This window comes from Hylobates moloch, unplaced genomic scaffold (assembly GCF_009828535.3).
Source record: "Hylobates moloch isolate HMO894 unplaced genomic scaffold, HMol_V3 SCAFFOLD_9, whole genome shotgun sequence".
In the NCBI taxonomy this organism is placed as follows: Eukaryota; Metazoa; Chordata; class Mammalia; order Primates; family Hylobatidae; genus Hylobates; species Hylobates moloch.
In genome coordinates this window covers 83661225-83683551 of record NW_026652284.1, presented here as the reverse complement: position 1 = coordinate 83683551, position 22327 = coordinate 83661225, and the positions used below count along the sequence as shown (strand labels likewise).

The 22327-nt window shown below is 38.0% G+C and overlaps 1 protein-coding gene and 1 non-coding gene across 3 annotated transcripts in view; both read right to left on the bottom strand.

Moving 5' to 3' along the window:
* Positions 1–22327, bottom strand: part of FZD6 (frizzled class receptor 6) — a 33971-nt gene that overhangs the window by 5656 nt on the left and 5988 nt on the right. For both annotated transcript variants that reach the window (XM_032760229.2, XM_058444602.1), the window contains 2 exons: positions 8412–8608; positions 1677–2694 (listed from right to left, as the gene is read on the bottom strand). In XM_032760229.2, the coding sequence (XP_032616120.1) occupies positions 1677–2694; positions 8412–8608 (1215 nt within the window). The remainder of the gene's footprint in view (positions 1–1676; positions 2695–8411; positions 8609–22327) is intronic.
* On the bottom strand, positions 18124–18166 carry LOC131384326 (small nucleolar RNA ZL63). Its single transcript, XR_009215054.1, has one exon. It is a non-coding gene; the product is annotated as a small nucleolar RNA ZL63 (small nucleolar RNA).

The following is a 22327-nucleotide window of genomic DNA, read 5'->3' as shown; positions in this document are numbered from 1 at the left end:
GTATTATTTAATTTCTCACATTTGTAAGCAAATCGGTCTATAAATTCCCAGAAGGGCAGGATCAGTGTATACACATTATACATCTATAGGTACTGTGAAATTGCTTCAACAGAAGGTTGAACTAACTCTTAATAGCAAAGTCTGAAAATATGTATTTTGCTATTGTTTCACCACACAGTGGTTAGAACACCTTTAAGATGTCTGCCATATCATACATGGAAATATAATTTAATTTTAATTTTACATTTATTTTACTATAACTTTTTCACATGTTTAAGAATAGTTTTTTCATTTTTATTTCCTGTGAACCTTTTTCCTACTCTTTTCTCATTTTTATATCAGATGGATGGTTTTTTTCTTATTGATCTGTAGCAACTCTTTATAAATTAGAGAAATTAGCCTTTCAACTATGATGTCATATGCAAATAAACTTTCCCAGTTAGTCTTTTGACATTGATTATGGATTGGTTTTTTTTTTTTTTTTGTCACACAGAATCTTAAAAAATTTTTTTTTTACTTAGTCAAATTTAGCAATCTTTTATAATTTCTATAACTACAGGAATATTATATCCTTCTCCACTTGAAGATTATAATTTTCTAATTCTATCCTATTATATTTTACAGTTTCTTACATAAAACATAATAACCACAGATCTTAAACTTGAAAACCATAGATCTTAAACTTTTTAGCAACATGTAATAGTTTCCTCTCCCCAACCTTGCCAAAAGACTGAGGAATCCAGGAGTCATTATTAATATAGCAGGATCACTTTAAGACACAGCCTCTTATTAAGTATATGGTAAAAACAAACTATGGATAATAGATTACGGACAAGGTATAAGGCAAGTAATACTAGTATCCCCACATACCAACATAAAAAATAGGTTCCACAATGTTATAAAGCAGTAACTTTCTGAAATATAAGCTATTTTATGAAATAGTTCGACCTTCCCATTGCTTAATTTGATACACTGTGATGGCAGTGCTCATGTTCAATGCAGTTAATACCACACAGAGTCAGGAATAATGTCTAAAATCTATTAAAACAAAACCAAATTTCTATTTACAAAACTTCAACTAAAATGCTTTAAGAAATTTTGTATTTTCAGAAATTTATTAATTTTAAAAACACCACCCTTATACTAATCATAAGAATCAGAAATAGGTAAAACATATTTTGTTACAACTGTGTTTTTTTCAATTGAGAAATGACAGAAGAGTCAGGCAAAAAGCAAATTCTGTTTTTGTAAGTATATACCATGTAAAGAGCGATAAGATAATATGATCAAATTAAATATATCCAAATACGATTTTTTACTACTGACTAAAAAATTAAAAATAATTGCCAATGCGACAAAAGTGACTTCTGTTTTTCTCCCAATGTCAAGGTCTGTTCTTCTGACTCTGCTCTTTATTGCTATTAATCTGCCTTTGCAGCTCAATTTAATTTTTCAGAGAATAAAGGAAGTGCTTTACTATACAATTGAAGCTAAAGCTTGAGGAAGGAAGTCATGAAACATTATCCCAGTTTCAGTTGATGTATAGGAAATCCTTATCTATGGCTCTTGCATTTTCTCACCTGAAATCAACTTTTACATCCATGACAAGTATATTTCGATGGAACATTTTCTACATTAAATGTAAATAGAGACATAATCCAAGTGACAGCTTTTACCTGATAAGGACATGGGATATGGTACTGACGACAATGATCAGAGACCCAAGTTATCTCCCAAGTAATCCTGTTCACTTGCTCATAGACGTAACATCCGAGAAGTGTCACTAATGGCACAAGATACAAGCCGCTGAAGACTCCAATTCGAATCATGAATTTCTTTAGTTTTTCTTGGTTCCGGCCATCATGTTGTATGACTTGTCGAACATGATTTAAGGAAATAATGCCAGCTAAAAGAAGAGAGAGCCCAACAAACACACAAAGGCACAGTGGCAAGAGTACAAAGTAGCGAGAAGCATCCAGGTCATAAAGACCAACAAAGCAAACTCCACTAATGTTGTCTCCTTCAACTTTGTTCATAGCAAGAAGCATAACAGTCAGGAAACCTGGTGTTCCCCATGCAACAGCATGAAACCACACTGCTTTTTGTTCGATGGCTTCACAACTCCATTTTCTTCCTGCAGCTAAGAACCAAGTAATGGTAAGAATCACCCACCACACAGTGCCAGCCATTGTGAAAAAATACAAAAGCATGAACAAAACGGTGCAAGCCTTATTTTGAGAGCCTAGGACAACAGTGTCACCAAGTTCTAGCTTCTCATCTGCCTTATTGCAGGCTGTGCTATCGCCTAGCAAAAATCCAATGAAGTACATAAGAGATACAATGCTGTAACAGACAGAGTAATATATAATTGGTCTCTCTGGGTATCTGAATCTTCTAACATCAATTAAAAAAGTAAGGAATGTGAACAGAGTTGCACAAAGACAAAATATTGAAACTGTTCCAATAAAACTTTTCGCAAACTCTAGCTCATCACTTTTAAAATACATGTTGGGGCATGGAGGTGCACATTGGTCAATTCCCAGAAACTTATATCCTTGTCCCCCAGAAGTCTTAAGATGCCTTGGACACCAAAATCCAATGTCTCTTTGGACTTGTTCTGTTTTCTTCTGAGGACCAAGAAATTCTGTGTGTGGATCAAAAGTTACAGGAATGGTCTCATCACAGTATTGTAATCTGTAAAGATTATAAAAATTAAATATATGAAATCAACATTTTTATTGATTCACTATGTTAAGCAATGCTTTCCAACTATAAAATATTACCTTATGTATTCATGATTGATGGGAAGAGATACAAATCTAAATGGATTACAGGTAAGAGTTGAGTAGAAATTTTTGAAGTTGACTAAAAACTTGTGGCTGTTAATGGGGCCTCAACACAATAATTTATATTAAATACAAAGCAGGTGACATGAAAATGTACTTACTTGGAAAAAATTAGCCAATTCATAATTTTAAAATAATTTGTTTTAAAGACTAAATATTTAAAATAATTTATCTTAATTGGTAGGCTCCAGATAAGGACTGGCTTGTCTTTTTATAGCATATGAAATATGTCTTTATATCATATGAAATATGTCGTCTATTCACTTTTATTTTCTAATGCCCATAAGAAAAGTAAAGCAACCATATAACTAAAGTGATGATAATTAAAATGAATGAAATGAGATCCGTCCCTGGATTGACAGGATAGAATTCAAGTTTTTGAAGAAAGGCAAGTATACCAGCAAGAGGCAGGCTGAGGACCAGCTTAATGAACATCACCATTTTGTTCAGGTTGGGCTTTTTGCCTCCCTCGTTTATGGACAGTCCTGAGTGATAGATGGAGATATTTCCATCTCGTGCAGAACTTTATCACTAAGTTGAGTTTGTACATACCAGTATTATTTTGGGGGATCTATAATGGTTTAAAAAGTATTGGAGGTTTTGGCCAGGTATGGTGGCTCATGCCTATAATTCCAGCACTTTGGGAGGCCGAGGCAGGTGGATAACTTGAGGTCAGGTGTTCAAGACCAGCCTGGCCAACATGGCGAAACCCCATCTCTACTAAAAATACAAAAATTAGCTGGGCGTGGAGACACGTGCGTGTAATCCTAGCTACTTGGGAAGCTGAGGCAGGAGAATCACTTGAACCTGGGAGGCGGAGGTTGCAGTGAGACAAGACCGAGCCACTGCACTCCAGCCTGGGAGACAGAGAGAGACTCTGTCTCAAGGAAAAAAAAAAAAAGTACTGGAGGTTTTAAATGAGAAAGCATTTTAAATATACCTTAGATAAGAACAGACTAAAACATATGCCCATAAAATGAAATACAAAAAAAACTACCAGCTTTATTAAAACATAATATTATGTCAATTTTGCTTTATATCTTTTAAAATAAAGCAGTATAACATTATAGATACAGTGGGGACCCCTTTCTGGTCTTATTTCCTTCTCTCTCTCCTCAGAAGTATTCATTACCACAAATTTGGTTTTTACTCTCAAGCATTTTAAAATATTTTTATTATATTATTTACTATAACCTTATAAAGTATTGTTTTTCAGGTTTTGAACTTTATATAAATGACACCATGCTGTATATAGCACGCTATAACTTACGTTTTAAAATTTAACACTATATTTTCTAGATTTATCCATGTCATCAGATGTGGGTCAACTACATTCATTTTATCAACTGTATGGTAGTATTCCAGTGTTTAAGTACATCACAATTTACTAATCATTCTTCTATGATGGACTTTTAGATTTTTTTCCCATTAAAAGAATTAGGAATAATCTACAATCAATATTCTTGTGCACGACTCTCTGTGTAAGGGTTTCTATGGGAGGGGATTTCCTAGGATGCAGGGTTGAGCATTTGCCATTTTACTATATGTTACTCAATTGTTCTTGAAAATGATTATGTATCTACCAGAAGTGTGTAAGTTCCACATAGGTTCTATACTTTCTTCAGCCTAAAAATAAAACAAAAAGCTAACCAGTTTCTTTCCCCAATTTATTATATGAGGTCTCACTGTATCAGTAGGATAAATTACCAGCCTCCACTGTCTAGAGAATAGGAAAAAAAAATTAATCAAGACTAATGTGGAAAAGGTCAGTGAATGGATACATTCATTCATAAGTTAATTGTGCTTAAAATCTTACTTTCTCCACATGAACTCTAATTGCAAATGATCAAATCAGTCAGTATTCATCAAGTTTATTCACTATCACAGAAAGGTCCAGATAGAATATTTCTTTTAAATATATGCCCGTATATGCCTGAGATACTTTTTTTTTTTTTTTTTTTTTTTATGGAGACTGGGTCTCGCTATGTTACCCAGGCTGGTCTTGATTTCCTGGACTCAAGCAATCCTCTAAAATAGCTGAGAACACAGCTGTGTACCACCATGCCTGGCTTATGCTGAGATTTTTATATCCAAAAAAGACCATTCACCTTGCCAAAATATTACATTAACACTGGTCTGAAGATATACGGAACAAGTATAGTCAGCATTTTGATCTTAATGCAGTAGAATATTTCATGTTATAAAAACATCTGTTAAGCATGTTTGTAATGTTTTCACTTTGAAATGCACTTATTAATTATAAAATCTGTCATAGCATAGTGGCTGAGGTATGGAAAGGCCTCTGTTAAATCACATTAGGAAAGTGTGTTTTCATGAAAGCAAGGCAGCTATACCTTTGTGGAGAAAAAGTTAGACTATCATAATAAAGACAGGAAAATGAGTGTAAGGAAAGAAGTATAACAGAAAATAAGATTCCACAGACTCAGGTGGTATGGTGGACATGCACTGCTGTGGGGAAAGAGGGAGAAATGAAAAGAAGGAGCGTCATGGGTCAAACGAGTGGGATTCATCTATTGGCAAGCTACCTGAGGATGGCTGGAGCCAGAACTGAAAACAAAGTTCAGTTTACAAAACTCTTCACGTAGAAAAGAATGTGCCTGTGCTCTGATGAGCTGAGGAGACTACAGACCTCAAAGAATGAACGCACCTTTTTCTTCCAAGGCAAAGGCATTCTCCTGGGGAACCAAGAGCCTAATGCATGCCATAACTACACAGTTCTGCCGTTTCTCAAATAATAGATGCAGCCTTCATGTTTTTACCACAGTTATGTTAAATCTTTCATTATGCTAGAAATCTTTCAATGAGCTAGATTTTGTGTTTTAATCAGAGGTTCCCCTCTTTCTTTGTGTGTGTTTTCAAAGTAAATAAGATGCCACAAAAGCCTGAAGGTCTTATTTATAGAAATGAAAAAATATTCTCCAGTATAGGCCATACTAGAATTATTTTTATGTGCAGCTGACCCAACTAACATTGTATAAAAGGGTGTTTATGGGTTTGCTTTATATTAATGGGATATGGTTTAATATAGGGCTTAAATAATTTTAAAAAATGAATTCTACTTCCCAATTCAATGTATCAAGCATTCTCAAACATGAATAAGTTTGATTTAGATTAATTATTTAAAAACTATCTATTTATCAAAAAATCAAGTTACGAAGACCAAAACTCCAACAGAGTTAGAAATCAAGCATAGGTGCCAGTGTAAATTTTTTTAAGTTTTAACCTCTCCTGCTTTGAAACTGAGTAGGCAATCTCATAATGAAAGAGCAAGTATTTTCTCCACAGGCCTCACCATCTTCTCATATAAATATAACTTATTTACTGAATCTTCTCCTTCCCTCCACTAAAATGTAAGGTCCACGATGGCAGGAATTTTTGCCTGTTATAACTCTAGTGCCTAGAACAGTCCTGGCACACAGTAAGAGTGCAAGAAATATGAGTTGAATGAATCATCAGTTTTCTCTCCTTTCCTTTTGCTGTCGTCATCCTTGGTGACTTGACCAAGAATAAGCCATCCACACTCTGGCTTCTCGGCTCTTTAGCCTCCTCATCTCCAATGATTATCCCTAATCCACAGTGGCCACCTGTAATCAAAGTCACACAAGGAACGCTGCCACAACCTGCAGTACACACTATCTCCAAAAATCAACTCAAGCTTCCTGCCCTTCGTCTGCAAGCTCCTATCCTTGCAATTCATTTTTTAAAAAATCCTCATTATGCCTTTAAAAAAAATACCTCATTGGGATAGATCTCCTCCAGCTTGTCTCCATACATTAGTTCATTTCTCTCTTCATTTCGCTCCCCATCCATTTAGACTTTCACAGGCTATTGTTTCAGTAACAGCCTTCTCATTATCCTTCATTTTTTAGTGCACCTTTATCTTTGCACTGAATCCATCTGACAAAACCCCAACCACAGATGAGCACAACTATCTGCCTTCTCTGTGCTTAGCCCCAAGCATCCCACCACAGCTGGAGAAGTTCTTAACAGGCCAGATGAGATCCACAAATTCAGGATCTCCTGATTAACCTAAAATGTTACGAAGCCTCTCTAGTTGACTCATTCTCCCATGCTCCATGATGACCACTTCTCTCGAACACATACCCTTCTTTCCTAGACTCACAACAGAGGACCTCCTTGACTCTTACTATGTCACAATGGAAATAGAAACCATCAGAAAGAAATTATTGCAACAACTCTTACCAAACACACAAAACTACCTATATCCACAGCCATCCTATCCTTTCCTACTGTTACAACAGATGTTCCTCCCATCCATAGCCAAAATGTCATCTACGTTTGGGATCCTACCTCCTTCTTAGAAAACTACTATTGATGACCTCTTCTACCCCGTATATGCTTGCCTCTTCCTTTTTCCTAGTAGTCCTTAAAATAGTTCTTTCCCATTAAACTCATAAACTTTCCTCTTTTATAGCCAGCTTCCCTAAGAACTCTGTTTCTGGCTTCACTTTCTCTTCACTCCTTCACCTACTGCGATCTGTCCTTTGCCCCAATAACTCTAGTGAAATAGCATAAGGTAATGTTCTTTTTGGCTGGCAGCACCTGACATGTCCTCTGCCTTGAATGCTTTTTTTCCTTCGGGACACACATTTACTATTTTCCCTATTTGTTTCAGTTATAACCACATGACTGACATCTTGCCAACAGGAATGCATGTGGAAAAGATACAACACTTCCCATCTGAGGCACTCAAGAAAAGGCATGAGTTCTCTACCTTCTCTCTCCCATCCACCTGGCTGACAGAGTTGCAGGATGGAAGTGTCCTGGATTCCTAACAGAAACTGCCGCAGAGTGCTGCCCAACCCTCAGGAGACTGACACAGGTGCCATGCTCTACACAGAAGCTCACAGGATTGTGCTGCCCATTCCTATCTTAAAATACTGAAGACCTCATTGCTTTCAGCATAAAAATATGCAAGATGGGCCCTGGATGGTCTGACTGCTGGTTCTCTCTCTTTTCTTATCTTGCACCATATTCTTTCTTACTCTCATCACTCCAGCTATACTAGCTTTTGAATTCCTTGTATATGCCATGCTCCCTCACTCCCTGTTCAGGGGCTCTGCAGGGTCTCTAAATAAGCTATTCCCACTGCCCAAAATGCTCTTCCCTCCTCTCATTGCCTAGTTACCTCTGTCTTACCCTTATCCTTCATACTTTAGCTCAACAGTCATTTCCTTCCCTTTTCCTCAGTTTAGGTCAAAGGTATCATTATATATTCTCATAGAATTATCTACCTTTCCTTTGTTGTATCTATCACAGTCATAATTTTGCACTTATTTGCATAATTATTTGATTACTGTCTGTCCCTCTCACCTCACTGTAAGTTCCCTGAGAGCAAGAACCAAGTCTGTTTTTTTGCCCACCTTTGTGTCCACAGCACTTAGCATCCTAGTGCCTGACATATATTAAGTGTGTAATAAACATTTACGGAATTAAATAATGAAAGCTTGTCACTAACATCCCAGAGAGCTAGTACCAGTAGTAAAATACCGTTAGTAGCTTTCCATGAAAAACATAGTTTACCTGTCACATTCAAGCTCCTCAGGCCATCGGATCCCAAAAGTGTCAATTAATTTTTTGCAATCAGAATATACTTTCTCACAAAGTTTACGACAAGGTGGAACCACATGAATTTGCTCTGTGCAGGTTGGTACAAATGCTTTGCAGAGGAAAGTTTCAATGTTTGGTGAACATTCCAGATTTGCGAGAGGAAGAAAATGCTATTAAAGACATCAAGATACAGTTAGAAAACATTTTAATAACAAATGAATAAAATTAATATATTTACTGTTTAAAGTATATATTTATACTCCAAAAGAATCTTTAAATCTCCCTCTATCAGACTTATGAACTCTTCATACACAATGGAATACTAACATTTTATTCAATCATATATTTTTCAAGAAGATATGGATTATTCCAGTGAAATCACTTGTCAGAGTCACCAACAAACTCCACATTGTCAAATCTGATGGTAAATTCTGAACATTCCTTCTACTCAGCTCTTAACAGCAATCGACACAGTGACTCCTAGCTTCCTCTTGAGGCCCCTTTTGCACTTGTCTTCTAGGACACGAATTCTCTTGGATTTCTGGCTGTCTCACTGGCTGTTCCTTTTCTAGTCCTCTTCCATTTCCCAATTATGATCATTGAAGTGCTCCAGAGCTCAGTCCCCAAGACCTCTTCTCTATCTCTACTGACTCTCAGGGGAAACTCATCCAGTCCCCATCTCTACTGTGAACCACAGACTTGAATGAGCATCTGCTCCGGGACAACTCCATTTGGCTATTAATGGGCATCTTGAACTGAAAGTATGCAAAACACAACTCAATCCCACTGTATCTCTGCCTCCCAAACACTCCCTTAGTACTCTCCATCTCAGTAAATAATGCCACCATTCACCAAGTTGCTCAGACCAATAATCTTACAACCCTTCCTCCCTCCCTCCCTCCCTCCCTTCCTTCCTTCTCTCCCTCCCTCCTTCCTTCATTTCTTTCTCTCTCTCTCTTTCTTTCTTTTTTTGAGACACAGTCTTGCTCTGTTGCCCAGGCTGGAGTGCAGTGGCATAATCTCAGCTCACCGCAACCTCCGCCTCCCAGGTTCAAGCAATTCTCCTGCCTCAGCTTCCCGAGCAGCTAGGACTATAGGCGCATGCCACTATGCCCAGCTAATTTTTGTATTTTTAGTAGAGACGAGGTTTCACCATGTTGGCCAGGCTGGTCATACAACTCATTCTTTACTCCTCTCTTCTTTCACCCCATCTCCAACCCATCAGCAAATCCTGTTGGCTCTCCCTTTAAAGTATATTCCAAATCTGACCATTTCTCACTATTACCACCCAGTCTAAGCCACTATTATCTTTCACCTCAACTACTAAAATGGCCTCCTAACAGGTCTCACTACTTCCCACACTTGCTAATCTTACAGTCAATTTTCCAACCAATGTGATTCTTTAAAATGTAAGTTTATCCTTGTTCAAAGACTCCAATAAAATAAATTCCAAAGTCTTTTCCAATTCCCATGAGCCCTTAAATTTCCGGGTTCCCGACTATGTCTCCAGTTTCATTTCTGACCACTTTGTCTCTTATTTACTCCATTGCCACTAAACTGGACTTCTGCTTCTTATAGTTCCATGTGTATTTCTGTCTCAGAGTCTTTGCACTTGCTGTTCCCCTCACCTCTTCACCCAGATAGTGAGTCTTGTGCCCTCATTTGAGTCTCTGCTCAATTCACCTCAAAGAGGCATTCCTGCCCATCCTATCTAAAATTATCCTGCTCTTATCTTTCCCATTACCGTGGTTTGCATTTCTCTTAAGTCCTTATTACTATCTGACATTTCATCATGTACTAGTTTATTTAATTTTTGTCTTCACCACTAGAATGTAAATTCTAAGAGGGAAAGGATTTTGTCTATTTTGTTCACTGCTCTATCTCCAGTGCCTAAAGCAGTGTCTGCTACATGGCCATTTCTCTATATTTACAGAATAAATGCATGATTCTCCAAAACAATAAATGAACACTGACAAAGCATATCAATAAAACATTTCAGAGCATCAAGACAAAGAGAAGATCATAAATGTTCCCAGAGGGGGAAGAAAAACAGAATACATGTAACTAAATTAAACTGTGAATATTTGACAACATCAGAAGTTAGAAGAAAATGAAAAAATAACTATAAAATTCTAAAGAAAAATGCATTTCAACCTAGAATTCTATATCCACCCAAACATTTAGAGGGTAGACTATTGACATTTTTGGTGCTGTAAGGAATACAAAATTTAAACTTTCAAGTATCCCTGTTTAGGAAGCAACTAGAAGATGTAGTATTCCTGAAACAAATTAAAGGAATATATGAATAAACCAGGAAAGAAAATAATACGGGACCCAGGAATTAGCTGATTGAACACTGAAGAATGACAAGAGAAATTCTCCATGTGGCAACTACAGATCTAGTCCAGAAGCAATCAGAACACATTTGACAGAAGGGCAGATGGCTGAAGGAGAAAGGTCTCTAAGGGAAAGGAACGGGGATTGAGATTGACAGATTATATGTTATTTTGAGCACTAGGAAAATTGCTGCTAGGTGTATGACAAGTCTGTTAGGATATCTAAAAACAGTCAGACATTGTTACATAAAAAACAAAGGAAAATACAACTACTGTGTTAATTGTTGGGAGGGTATTAAAAAAATAAATGTAATCAAAGTATACTACCTGACTCAGCAGTGTACAATATTTAATATTTCTAGTAATATTATCACTGACTATTCATTTAATCAAAAACCATATTAGGAGGAGATGTAAAAGTGGCAGGGTAAGAGAAATGAATTATCAACTACCCTAATAGGAAAGAATAAACAGAAACGGCCTAAAGTTCTAAACTGATTAATCTATAACCAACAGAGTAAACCTGTTAGTTAGAATGTGGCCTGCATAACAGAGGAAAAGAGTTCAAAGAGGCTGCCTCTCAAGGGCAGGACTGGGATATGCATGGAAAAGGGCAGGCAAGGACTGTTATTTTTCTGTTCAAAGACTTTTAGTATTGAGGGTTTTCTTTTCCAGCTTTATTCAGGTATAGCTGATGTATGATAAACTGAACATGTATAAAGTGTACAATTTGGTAAGTTTTGAAATGATTATCACAATCAAGGTAATAAATGTATCTCTCACCACCAGAAGTTTCCTCTGGCTCCCTTGTCATCCCTCCTGCCCTTCCATCCTCCTCACCCCCTCAGTAACTCTCACGCCTGACAACAACTGATCTGCCTTCTGTCACTGCGGAGTGGTATTTTCTATAATTTTACATAAGTGGAATCATATAGTGTGTTTTCTTTTTTGTCTGGCTTCTTTCACTTAGCATCATTGTTTTGCGATTCAGTCATGTTGTCTGATGCATCAGTAGTTCATTCCTTTTAATTGCTGAGTAATATTCCACTGTATGGCTGTACCATAATTTTCTTAACCATTTACCAGTTGATGGACAGTCTGAAGTGCACATTTGAGTGTGCAATATCTACTAGCAGGCGGTTAAATAAAGCTATGTAGAAGTGAGACTTTAAATTAAGGATATGGATTTAAAAGTCATCAGTATAAAAGTGGTAATTGAAATAATTGGCTGAAATTACCTAAGGAGAATAAGTAGAGTGAGAGAAGATGAAAATTCTGATTCAAGGGAAATACACTGACTCTATATATTAGCATCTCCTTCTACTCGAAATGCCATTGAAATGAAAGAAAAGGTTTAAAGGTAAAAAACAAAATCCATAACTGCATTAAAAAAATAAAGAAAGGGCTCCCTATAAGCTTTGGGAAATTTTTGAAAGATAGAAAGAAGGAATGACAACTTCTTTCATCAGTATGGCCAATTAAATATCTCCTGCCACAAAACATTCAGGTTCTGGATGAAGTGCAACAAATATACTTTGAAATGCATTGCTGAGCACTGTATACACCTTAAAAATAGCCTTAAAACGTATAAACAAAAAGCAATAAAACTATAAGGAGAAATGGACAATTCCATGGTCATGAGAAATTTCAATATATCTTCTTTGGTAAATGAACGGTCAAGCAGACACAAATTAATAGGTAAATATAAGCCTTGATTACAGACTACAATTAACAAGTCTGACTTAAAGGGCATATACAGCACCCACACCCAACAATTAGAGGACAATAGCTATGAAGGATGTTGGGACCAGTGGGAAGTTCCCTTGTCCTGATGGGGCAAGTGACTGAGCAGAGACAGGGTTGCCATGGTTGACATATGTTATTGCTTTTATTTGAATGATGCTCTGAGATTGGATCCTTTGTCACTTCACAGGAACTTGGAGCGCAAACAGCATGGTACTTTTCTCAGTTTCCTCCATCGTGAAGAGGAGAGAGTGCCCAGACGGTGTGCAAATCCTCCTCTGAGCCTGAGGTAGGAGAAGGGGAGCTGCGGGCAACTAGTAAACTGTAGTAAACTCTTTGTTTACTGTCCCAAAAAAGCCTAGTTCCTAAATTTTTTGACTATCTGGTAATCAGATCCTTTGGTGGAAAGAACTAAAACACACTATGTTTATTTAGTTCTTCTAACTCAGAAGCCATGATTAACTGGTGGTCAGCACTTAAGAAGTAATTATATAGTTCAAGGGCAGGCAAAATGAATGCAATATATGTACTTTTGCTATACAAAAACAATTTTCTTACATGGAAAACACAAGTCACTTCCCTAATTTAATTCTTCTACAGTGCCAAAGTTGGCTAATCCAATAACGTTGATGTTCCTGCACTGTGTAGAGGATAAACTGAATGCTGAAAACTCAGATACCTTCAGAGGCCAGGCAGGTAAATGCAAATGCCTGTAAGACAATAGGGAGTATTTGGGAAGCAGCTGCTACTCAACTCCAGCAGACTATTATTTGGAAATCGGGGCATAGAATTGTCAGGTATATCCATTTTTCCCAAGAAAACAGAACCTAGATTGTTATGTGTAATTTCCCAAATTGTAGATTTTGGCACTTTAATCTATACATTTGAAACAGCCCCCCCCCCCCCCCCCCCGCCACACACACATGCACACACACACAGAAAAATCAAGTCTCAGGTCAGATCCAGTGTGGGCTACCAACTTTCAAGTTCAGTTGTAGATGAATAGACTTAAAGAATTTTAGACTTGGAAGGGACTTGAGAGAAAACCTTTAAGTCAATTATTTTCGAAGTGTATGTGTGTCTGTGTGTGCGCACATGCACATTTTGCCAAGAAACATTTTCTTTATAAGAAGTTAAAAGGAGGCCGATATACTAACTAAATAAAGGCATAGTTTCTTGGGCTGAAAAGGAAGCTCTCCCCGCTGAGATACTTCTCACCATTCCCCTTTCTACCAGTGACCTCAGAGCACCTCCAGAGATCACAGTTGGAAAACCACTGACCTAATCTAAGCCCTTGGATCAAGAGACAAAACTGAAGCCAATTTCTTATTAAAATTGTTACTCACATTCCAAAATGTACTCTGAATTAGAAGCTAGGTATCCTTATTCCTGATCGAATGCTACTTTTACCAATTCTATGGCTACTGATAATAAATCAGAGCGTTGGCTTATTTGGTACTTACCATAAACCAGGCACTGTGCTTTTTCACATACCATTTTCCTTTATCACAACCTGTTCTTCTCTCCACCTTGCAGCTGAGGCAACTGAGGCTCTAAGAGGTTAAGTAACTTGTATAGTCACAATAGTAGTAAGAAGCAGAACTAGGATATGAACCTATGTTCCTATGACTCCAGAGTATGTCCTCTTTAACTTTCACTCTGTGCTGCTACACATTTCTCCCTGAAAATTACCCTTTCCCAAAGCACAGCGACAGGCAAAAATGCCAATGAGGATGAAGGGAAGAAAATATATCAATGGGATTGGGACTCTTCCACATGAAAGGGACTCTTCCACATGAAAAAACTCTTCAGTTAAAAAAAAATAAATGTTCACGGGATACATATCAAAGACTATAAAACCTCAAGCTATATTGTTCACGTTCTAGATGATGCCTTATCTCCTGAAGCAAGAGCAAGTATTCCATCATATGGAGTACTTTCAGAACAAATCACAGCACTTTAAATAATGGGTAGTCAGCCTAGTATTGAACTCATTATACCAATCAGTTGAAACATAACTAGGATGAACATATTTTCACAGTCTTTTGAAGTAAAAATCGTGATTGAAATGTTTTATGTTCTTCCTCAAAATGTCCTGGGTACCATTCCCAGAAACCAAATCTAACATGACTCATTGAGATATTTCTTATGTCCTTAATTTTATGCTATGAATTTCATCACATCATTAAACTAGCATTTAGCATGGTAAGTGCCAAACCTGTGAATTAAACTCATGAATTAAAGTGCAAATCCATGAATTGAGCAAATATCAAACCTGGTCGCATCAGTCTGTTCCTTTTACTCACCTTTAGTGATACCACCTTCTTCAACTCTCTTAGTAACCCAGTGCTTTCATGATCTCACTTATAAACTCCTCCTTTCAAATTTCATTCTCAAAAAACTCATCTAATAACTATTAATATTGGTTCTGAGATTCTACCATTCAATAACCAAAACAGTGCTATTAATTAGTTTCAAAAATCAAGAAATAAAAGGTAGGCTCCTTTAAGAAAATGGTCAGTGCCTGGCAGAAATCCCTGGAAATAGCAGTTACTATTAGTACTGGCAAAGATGAGAAAGAAGAGGGCAACTGAGAAGGCAATTCACATCTCTATCGTGAAAAACAGCCTGAGCCAACAGTAAGATAAATGAAAAATGAGAATGAAAATACATGGAGTTTTTTACATAATCCTTTGCTGGAAATAATGCTAGCACTTTATTTCTAACTAAGTTGTAACTCTTACTTAATTCTAATACTTTAATTCTAACGATTTAGATTAACTACCTGTGCTACCTTTGGCAGGTAGTTTTCTGTTTCTGAGTCTCAGAGTATCCATCAGTAAAGTGACAGTGATGAATTAGGTGATCACTAAGGAGATTTATGGCTCAAAAGTTTATGAAAAGGGTAACAAAGAATTGAGTAGAAGAACTGGAGATCAATTTCAAAACAACTGTAGGTGCTACAGTGAAATTTTCTCCTTGGTAAGTAACACTTTTTTTTTTTAAGAGACAGGTTCTCACTCTGTGGCCCAGGCTGGAATTCAGTGGCACAATCATAGTTCATTGCAGCCTCCAATTTCCTGGGCTCAAGTGAGCCTCAGGCCTCAGCCTCCCAAGTAGAGATAGAGTCTGTGTTGCGCAGACTGGTCTTAAACTCCTGAGCTTAAGTGATTCTCCTGCCTCAGCCTCCCAAAATGCTGGGATTACAGGTATGAACCACTGTTCCCAGAGAGTAATACTGTTTTGCACTGTGCTCTAGAGTGAATATTTACTATTTGGGGGAATCCGAAAGTAGGTAAGACACCATGGAAGCTAAGAGGGATGCAGGGATACAGCCTGGCAATGAAAACACAGGCACCTAATCTAAGCTTGGCCATTTGTATACTCTGGGTATTGTGATTCCTGGAGAGAGGGTTATGCAAAAGAACAGATATAGTCAGATTATTTAAGGAAGCTGCAATGTGATCAGTAATCCTTGCAGTGGCCAAATAAGCATCCAGAGATAATGGCTCAGGAAGTATCCAATGGTATTGGCACTGGTGACAAACTAATCCTATGGTATGACCTTAGCTATGCCCCAGTTCCCTTTGCTCCTCCTTACATTTTGAATCCAGTTCTCCTGCCTTCCCATTGATCTTACAAGCTGTCCAATATCCATCAATTTTCTGCTTAGTCAGAATTGGTTTCTGTTGTTTGTAATCAAGAAGACCAACTAGTACAGAAAAAAACATAAAGAATAGTTTGCAAGTGATCTCAGCAAAACAGGAGGAACTCTAGAACTGGGTTTCTGGTCTAAGGCCAAAGGCAGTGAGCATCCTGTTAGTATTTAAAGATGGAAATCTGGCAACCCATGGCAAAGTGAATTAAGTTATCCTTGTAACCACTTAGCTTGGTTTTAGCTTAGCTTCTCTGTACATAATAGAATGATATGCCCCATGAACACGAGGCTGTGGGAGATCAAATGAGTGGCTGCTGCCAGAGAACCAGAAAATAACATAAAGAGCATGAGTTATCAGATTGTAGGGTAGGGTGAGGACTTCTAACGGTACTGCTTGGTTTAGGAAGAGAATAACAAACTGGCATCTCTGAATTTTTGACTCAAGGTGGGGAGCAAAACGCTAGGCTGGGCATGGTGGCTCACACCTGTAATCTCAGCACTTTGGGAGGCCAAGGTGGAAGGACTGCTTTATGCCAGGAGGTCGAGACCAGCCGGGGCAACATAGCAAGACCCTCTCTCTTAAAAAAAAAATTAGCAGGTTGTGGATGCACACAGCTCTACAGTCCCAGCTGCTTCCGGGGCTGAGGCCTGAGGCTCACTTGAGCCCAGGAGTTTCAGGTTGCAGTGAGCTATGATTGTGCCACTGCACTCCAGCCCAGGCAACAGAGTGAGACCCTGTCTTTAAAAAAAATGAAACACACACACAAAAGGACGAAAAGGACTTAAGGCTCAAGGAGTTGAAAACCAAGCACAGTTTCATCTGCAGGTGGCTAAATTATATCAGTTTAATGTGCTTCCCATTCACGTAAGAGACCTGGTGATATTGTAACTAGGAAACTGAGACCCAGAGTTCTGTAGTGGGGACACATGACAAGGCTCAGGATATCGCAGAGTGCTCTGAACCTACAGCTCTCAAGGTAGACCCTTTCTGTAAGAAGAAAATAAATAGTCCCCTACCCCATCCCACCAGTCTTCAATGTCTCAACCTGTAACTAGAGTTTCACCCCAGCACGCCTTGGGAGCATCAAGTCAAAATCAAATCTGAAAAAAAGACCTACAAACTAGTTGTAAGACTGTTAATTTATATTGGTTTCTGAGGGTTATGAACTGAGAAGGAAAGAATACAATTTTAGATGGGGCTAAGACGTACTGATATGGGGTTATTTCTCAGAGATTCTAGATTCAGTGTGCTAGCTTCAGAGACTGGGCTTTTGGAGGTAAGATGATAAATGGGCTTTTGACAGGGGTTCAGTGAGACCTAAATCCAACCCACTGCAATTTTCCAAGTCCATGTATGTACATCTAAAATATTTATTTATTTAGCAAAAGCATAATAGACATATTTGTTTCCTGGATAAATGTTATTATGGTAGGGGCCAAACAAAAACCATTAGAGGTCTCCCTCCCTACCATGATAGAAAATCAAAAACAATACTGCAGATCAAGGGGATTTTCAGAGATTGGCAACACCACTAGAAACATATTCAGGGGTAACAGTTCCTACCACCTGCTCATTTCAACTTTCCAGTGGATTGTCTTAAACAACCTCAACTCAATTGGCTAATGTGATTCTCCAGATGTGGTCTCTTTCCTGCAGCAAATAGTAAAGCTCAAGCACTTTGTATGCCTCTCTAAGCTAGCCAGTTCTTTCTTCTACAAAAGCAATTTGTTCTCACCCAGCAGGGACAGCAGCATATCTTTGCCAACTTGCCTTAGAGCAGTGGTTCAAAACAAGTGGCCTCTGAGTGAGCAGCATCAGCATCCCCTAGGAACTTGTTAGATGTGGAATTTTTCCATCCCATCCCAGACCTATTGATTCAGGAACTCAGGGGTGGAGCCAGTGATCTGTATTTTAACAAGTCCTTCAGATGATTCTGATGCACACCAAAGCTTAAGAGCTTCAGCCTTAGGGGAACATCAGCTCTTCAGCTCTGTGCCTCAATTTCAGTCAGTGAAACATATCACCGACTTCACAGGACATCACACTAATCTAACTTATCGAAGACATAAAGCTGATGAGGCCATAGAAATGTACCCTAGATGCCATAGTAAGATACAAGTGCAGATGAGGAGATTAACCCTACATAATTAAAAGGGACCTTGGCTTTTGCTACTAGTTCCTCATAGAAACTAAACAGGAGAGAACATCTAGAGATCATCAAGTCAAGTTACCTCTCATGAATTGAGTGTTACTGAACTCAACTACTCGTGATGTCAGGGACCAATTGCATTCCATCTTCAAGTGGCTAGATACATCTCAAAGATATGGGAAAGTAGCATATTGCTTGCATTCTCAGAATGCCTGCTTCTGCCATATTATAATCCTTTCCTTAAAACACACCTATGTCTTCAAGGAGAGTTCCCTCTGACCAAATGACTCATGAAGAAACAATTACAGCCTGGCTTACAATAGCTGGCCCCAGCCAAGAGTGAGCTACTATAGGATTATAACTCCATTCAGAGATGGCCCTAGCAGGCAGAACTTTAATCACGGTCTATGTTATCAGAAAGATGGTCTCAGGTAAGAAGTTACATTGATTCATGGGCTATATCTAATGGTACAACAAGATAGGGACTTGCAAACAACAAGAGCTTGGAAGAATTCTAGAGAATTGGTATTAGGAGTCCAGAAAAGCAGTATGTGACTGGACTTCTTCAAAATGGGCCTATAATCTCAAAAAAAAAAAAAATTTTTTTTGCATGTGAATGCAAACCCAAAGGCCCCAAAACAGAGGAGGCTCTTAAATGTGTAGAATAAATAATCTACTCTGTGGATGTCAGTCAGCCTTTTCTCTAGTGATACCAGTATAGGCTTAACAGGCTCAGGAACAAAAGGGCCATGGTGGCAGAAGAGTGCCCAGATCCAATAGCATAGACTTTCCTTCTTGGGGTGATCTGGCTATTGCTGAGTAGTTCATTTGCCAGAAGCAGAGCAGTAATCAACCTTAAGCCCTCAATATGGTATCATGTCCCAGCAGGATCAACCAACTATCTAGTGTCAGGTTAAGAAGTATCCTGGATCCTTTCCATCCAAGAGTTGTCCTCACTGAAATCCCTTGCTTATAAGTTCCCAAGTAGACCATACCTGTGCCAGCATCTTAGCTGTGGCACGTTCCTTACAGCCTGAGCTTGAATTCTAGCCCACCTGCTGATTCTATGAGCTACCTGCTACTCTTATAATCAATTCCTTTTCTGCTTAACCAGTCTGGGTACCCTATCTAAGGTGGAAAGGACATGAAAAAAAAATACACCTTAGAACACAAGGAAAGCAGGCTCCTTTTTCAGGGTTAAAAGAATTAAGAGCTATATAAAATCAATGAAGGAATGACCAGGGAAAAATAATATTAAAACAAGTCTAAAAGTATTTTTTGGAAATGAGTAAACGAGGGCAAAAAAGTAATCTAAGAAAATAAGCCTTTGTCAAAAAAGTAGAACTGCAAGTACAATGACAAAAACAGATAGGTTGTTTTACATTCCCTCCACCAGAATATAAATTCTATGAGGGCATATAGGTCTGTTTGTGCATTACTGCATGTTGAGTACCTGAACAGTGCTTCAAATATTTATTTATTTAGGCATTCAAATATTTGTTGAATGAATAAACACCAGCTAGTCTCAGTGAAATATACAGGGAAAGGACCAGCTAGCTCCTGATGCTATAATAATATGATAATGAAAGGAACCATAATATGGGCCTGGGGTTGGTGGCACTGTAAGATCCTGAAGGGAAAGTCTGGGCTAGAATTTTAATTGAGAGGGATCAAAAGAAGGAACTGTTTGGTTTCTTAAAAATATATAAAGCATAACCTAAGCAGAGTGGTCCAGCGGCAGTATCTTGGCAGTGCCTTGCTTCCCTGAGTACTGAAAATATGAGATACGTAAACGTTTGTCACTTTTCTGAAGCATGAATCAGAATCCCACTGGTACATGGAAGCAAGCCACACCACCAGTGAACAAGACCAAGTGACTCCAAAGCATCTGATCCTAAGCTCAGGATTTGTGCTTTCTACTCATGGTGACATACACAGTAACTCCCATGCAGTGAGAAAAGCTATATTTCTTGCTCTAAATTGGCACCAAAAACAAAGTCGATTTACAGTGATAGTGATTAAAACTGAGTGAAAGAAATTAAAAATGTGATTGAAAAAAAGTGATGAACCTGGGGCCAGGCACGGTGGCTCACACCTGTAATCCCAGCACTTTGGGAGGCCGAGGTGGGTGGATCACGAGGTCAGGAGATCGAGACCATCCTGGCTAACATGGTGAAACCCCGTCTCTACTAAAAAAATACAAAAAAATTAGTCAGGCATGGTGGCGGGCACCTGTAGTCCCAGCTACTCGGGAGGCTGAGGCAGGAGAATGGCGTGAACCCAGGAGGCAGAGCTTGCAGTGAGCGAGATGGCGCCACTGCACTCCGGCTTGGGCAACAGAGTGAGACTGTCTCAAAAAAAAAAAAAAAAAAAAAAAAAAAAGTGATGAACCTTAGCAAAACAACAGGCTCACTAAAGTCTAAAGGGGCCTTTAAATGTTTTCAGTTACACTTCACTGGGCAAATACTGTTAAAGTGGTTACAAAAGTCTTGAGTAAATTCTTTGAGAATGTCAATGGATTACTGTATAGGAAAGTGGTGCAAATTTTGCTACATAGTTTCATGAATGTGATCAATCTCAGGCAAGTCAGCTTCTTTAAAAAATGTAAAGTGGAGCCTGGAATACAAGAGAACAAAAAGCAGGAATTTACATTATTTCCATAATGGAAAACTTGTTATTTTTAAACTATTTCTTGTGAGGGACCATTAGAAAATTTAAATCATTTCTCCAAAAGAGAGTACCTTTGGAAATTAGACAAATGTACATATTAACTGATTGCTACTACAAAGGAATGTGTCTAGAATCAATTACTTTTTTAATGTAAACCTTAGAACTTGAAAAACTGTAATTCTGGGAAAGCTACATATTCAGGTACATATTCAATAAATATGAATAAACACATGACAAATATATAACCTAGAGTAATAAAGCTTCATTATTTACATGCCACATTCTTGGGGAAAGGAAATAATCACGACAGTCTTCCCATGGAATACTAAGGAATGGACTAGGAACCTTGTGCTTATCAGCAGAGCCTCCCAGGAGAAATATCCTTTCTCTTCACATACAGGCCTGCCCTTATTCTGCAGATTCAAAAGAAGGAGTCAAGGGACTTTCCCTACTACTGCAATGCAACATCACGAAGGAAGGTTTCTACCTTTAAAACACAACAGTAGTCATTATACACACAACTGGCTTGGAACACTTCTCAGTATTTATTTCATTTTATATGATTAATGTCTTACTTTCAGAATAGCTACAGTTATTTTCAGATAGTCTTTCCTGAAAAACAAACAGGTTAATCTCACTAAACATTTTCTTTCTTTGTGTATGGACATACAAGGGTAGAGAATATGGAAGAAAGGTGAAAGCAGGAAGGGACTGGACTCTTCTAAAAGCAGGAAAGTAAAAATGCTTAAAAGCCACTATACAACAGAAATAGATATTTTCCTTAAAAGTCTGTCTATCCAGTTTTTCTCCATTTATTTTTAATTGAATAGAGACATTCTAACAGCACATATTAACAGGTGGAAAGGAAAGTTTTTTTTTTTTCTTTTGGTCCACTTCCCTTTAGACTGTTTAAAAGGGGAATGACCACTTGCTGTTCCAAACACAATACGTGACCTGGTTTTTGCCTAGACCTCGATGAAGGCAATTGAAAAAGAAAAATACAACATTCCTGTTTCCATTTTCCCTAGATCAGTCTTAGCTCTTTCTGGATGAAATCAGTCTCTCAAGGGACCTCAATCTCACAATTTGTGAAACAATGCTCTAGATATGAAACAAAAGGAACACAATGGAAAGCCATTTGTTTTTCCACTTGGGAGAGTTAGACTGTACATCCTTTTCATTACAAAGCCCCGTTACTATGCAGAATTGTAAATTAACTCTTTGTAATACAAATGATTTCAGGTTCACATAATAAAATAAGGAAAAAACTGAAGTCCCTCATTTTAAGCAATCTCTGAAACAAAACTAAAGAACCAAGATGTCTCAGTCAGA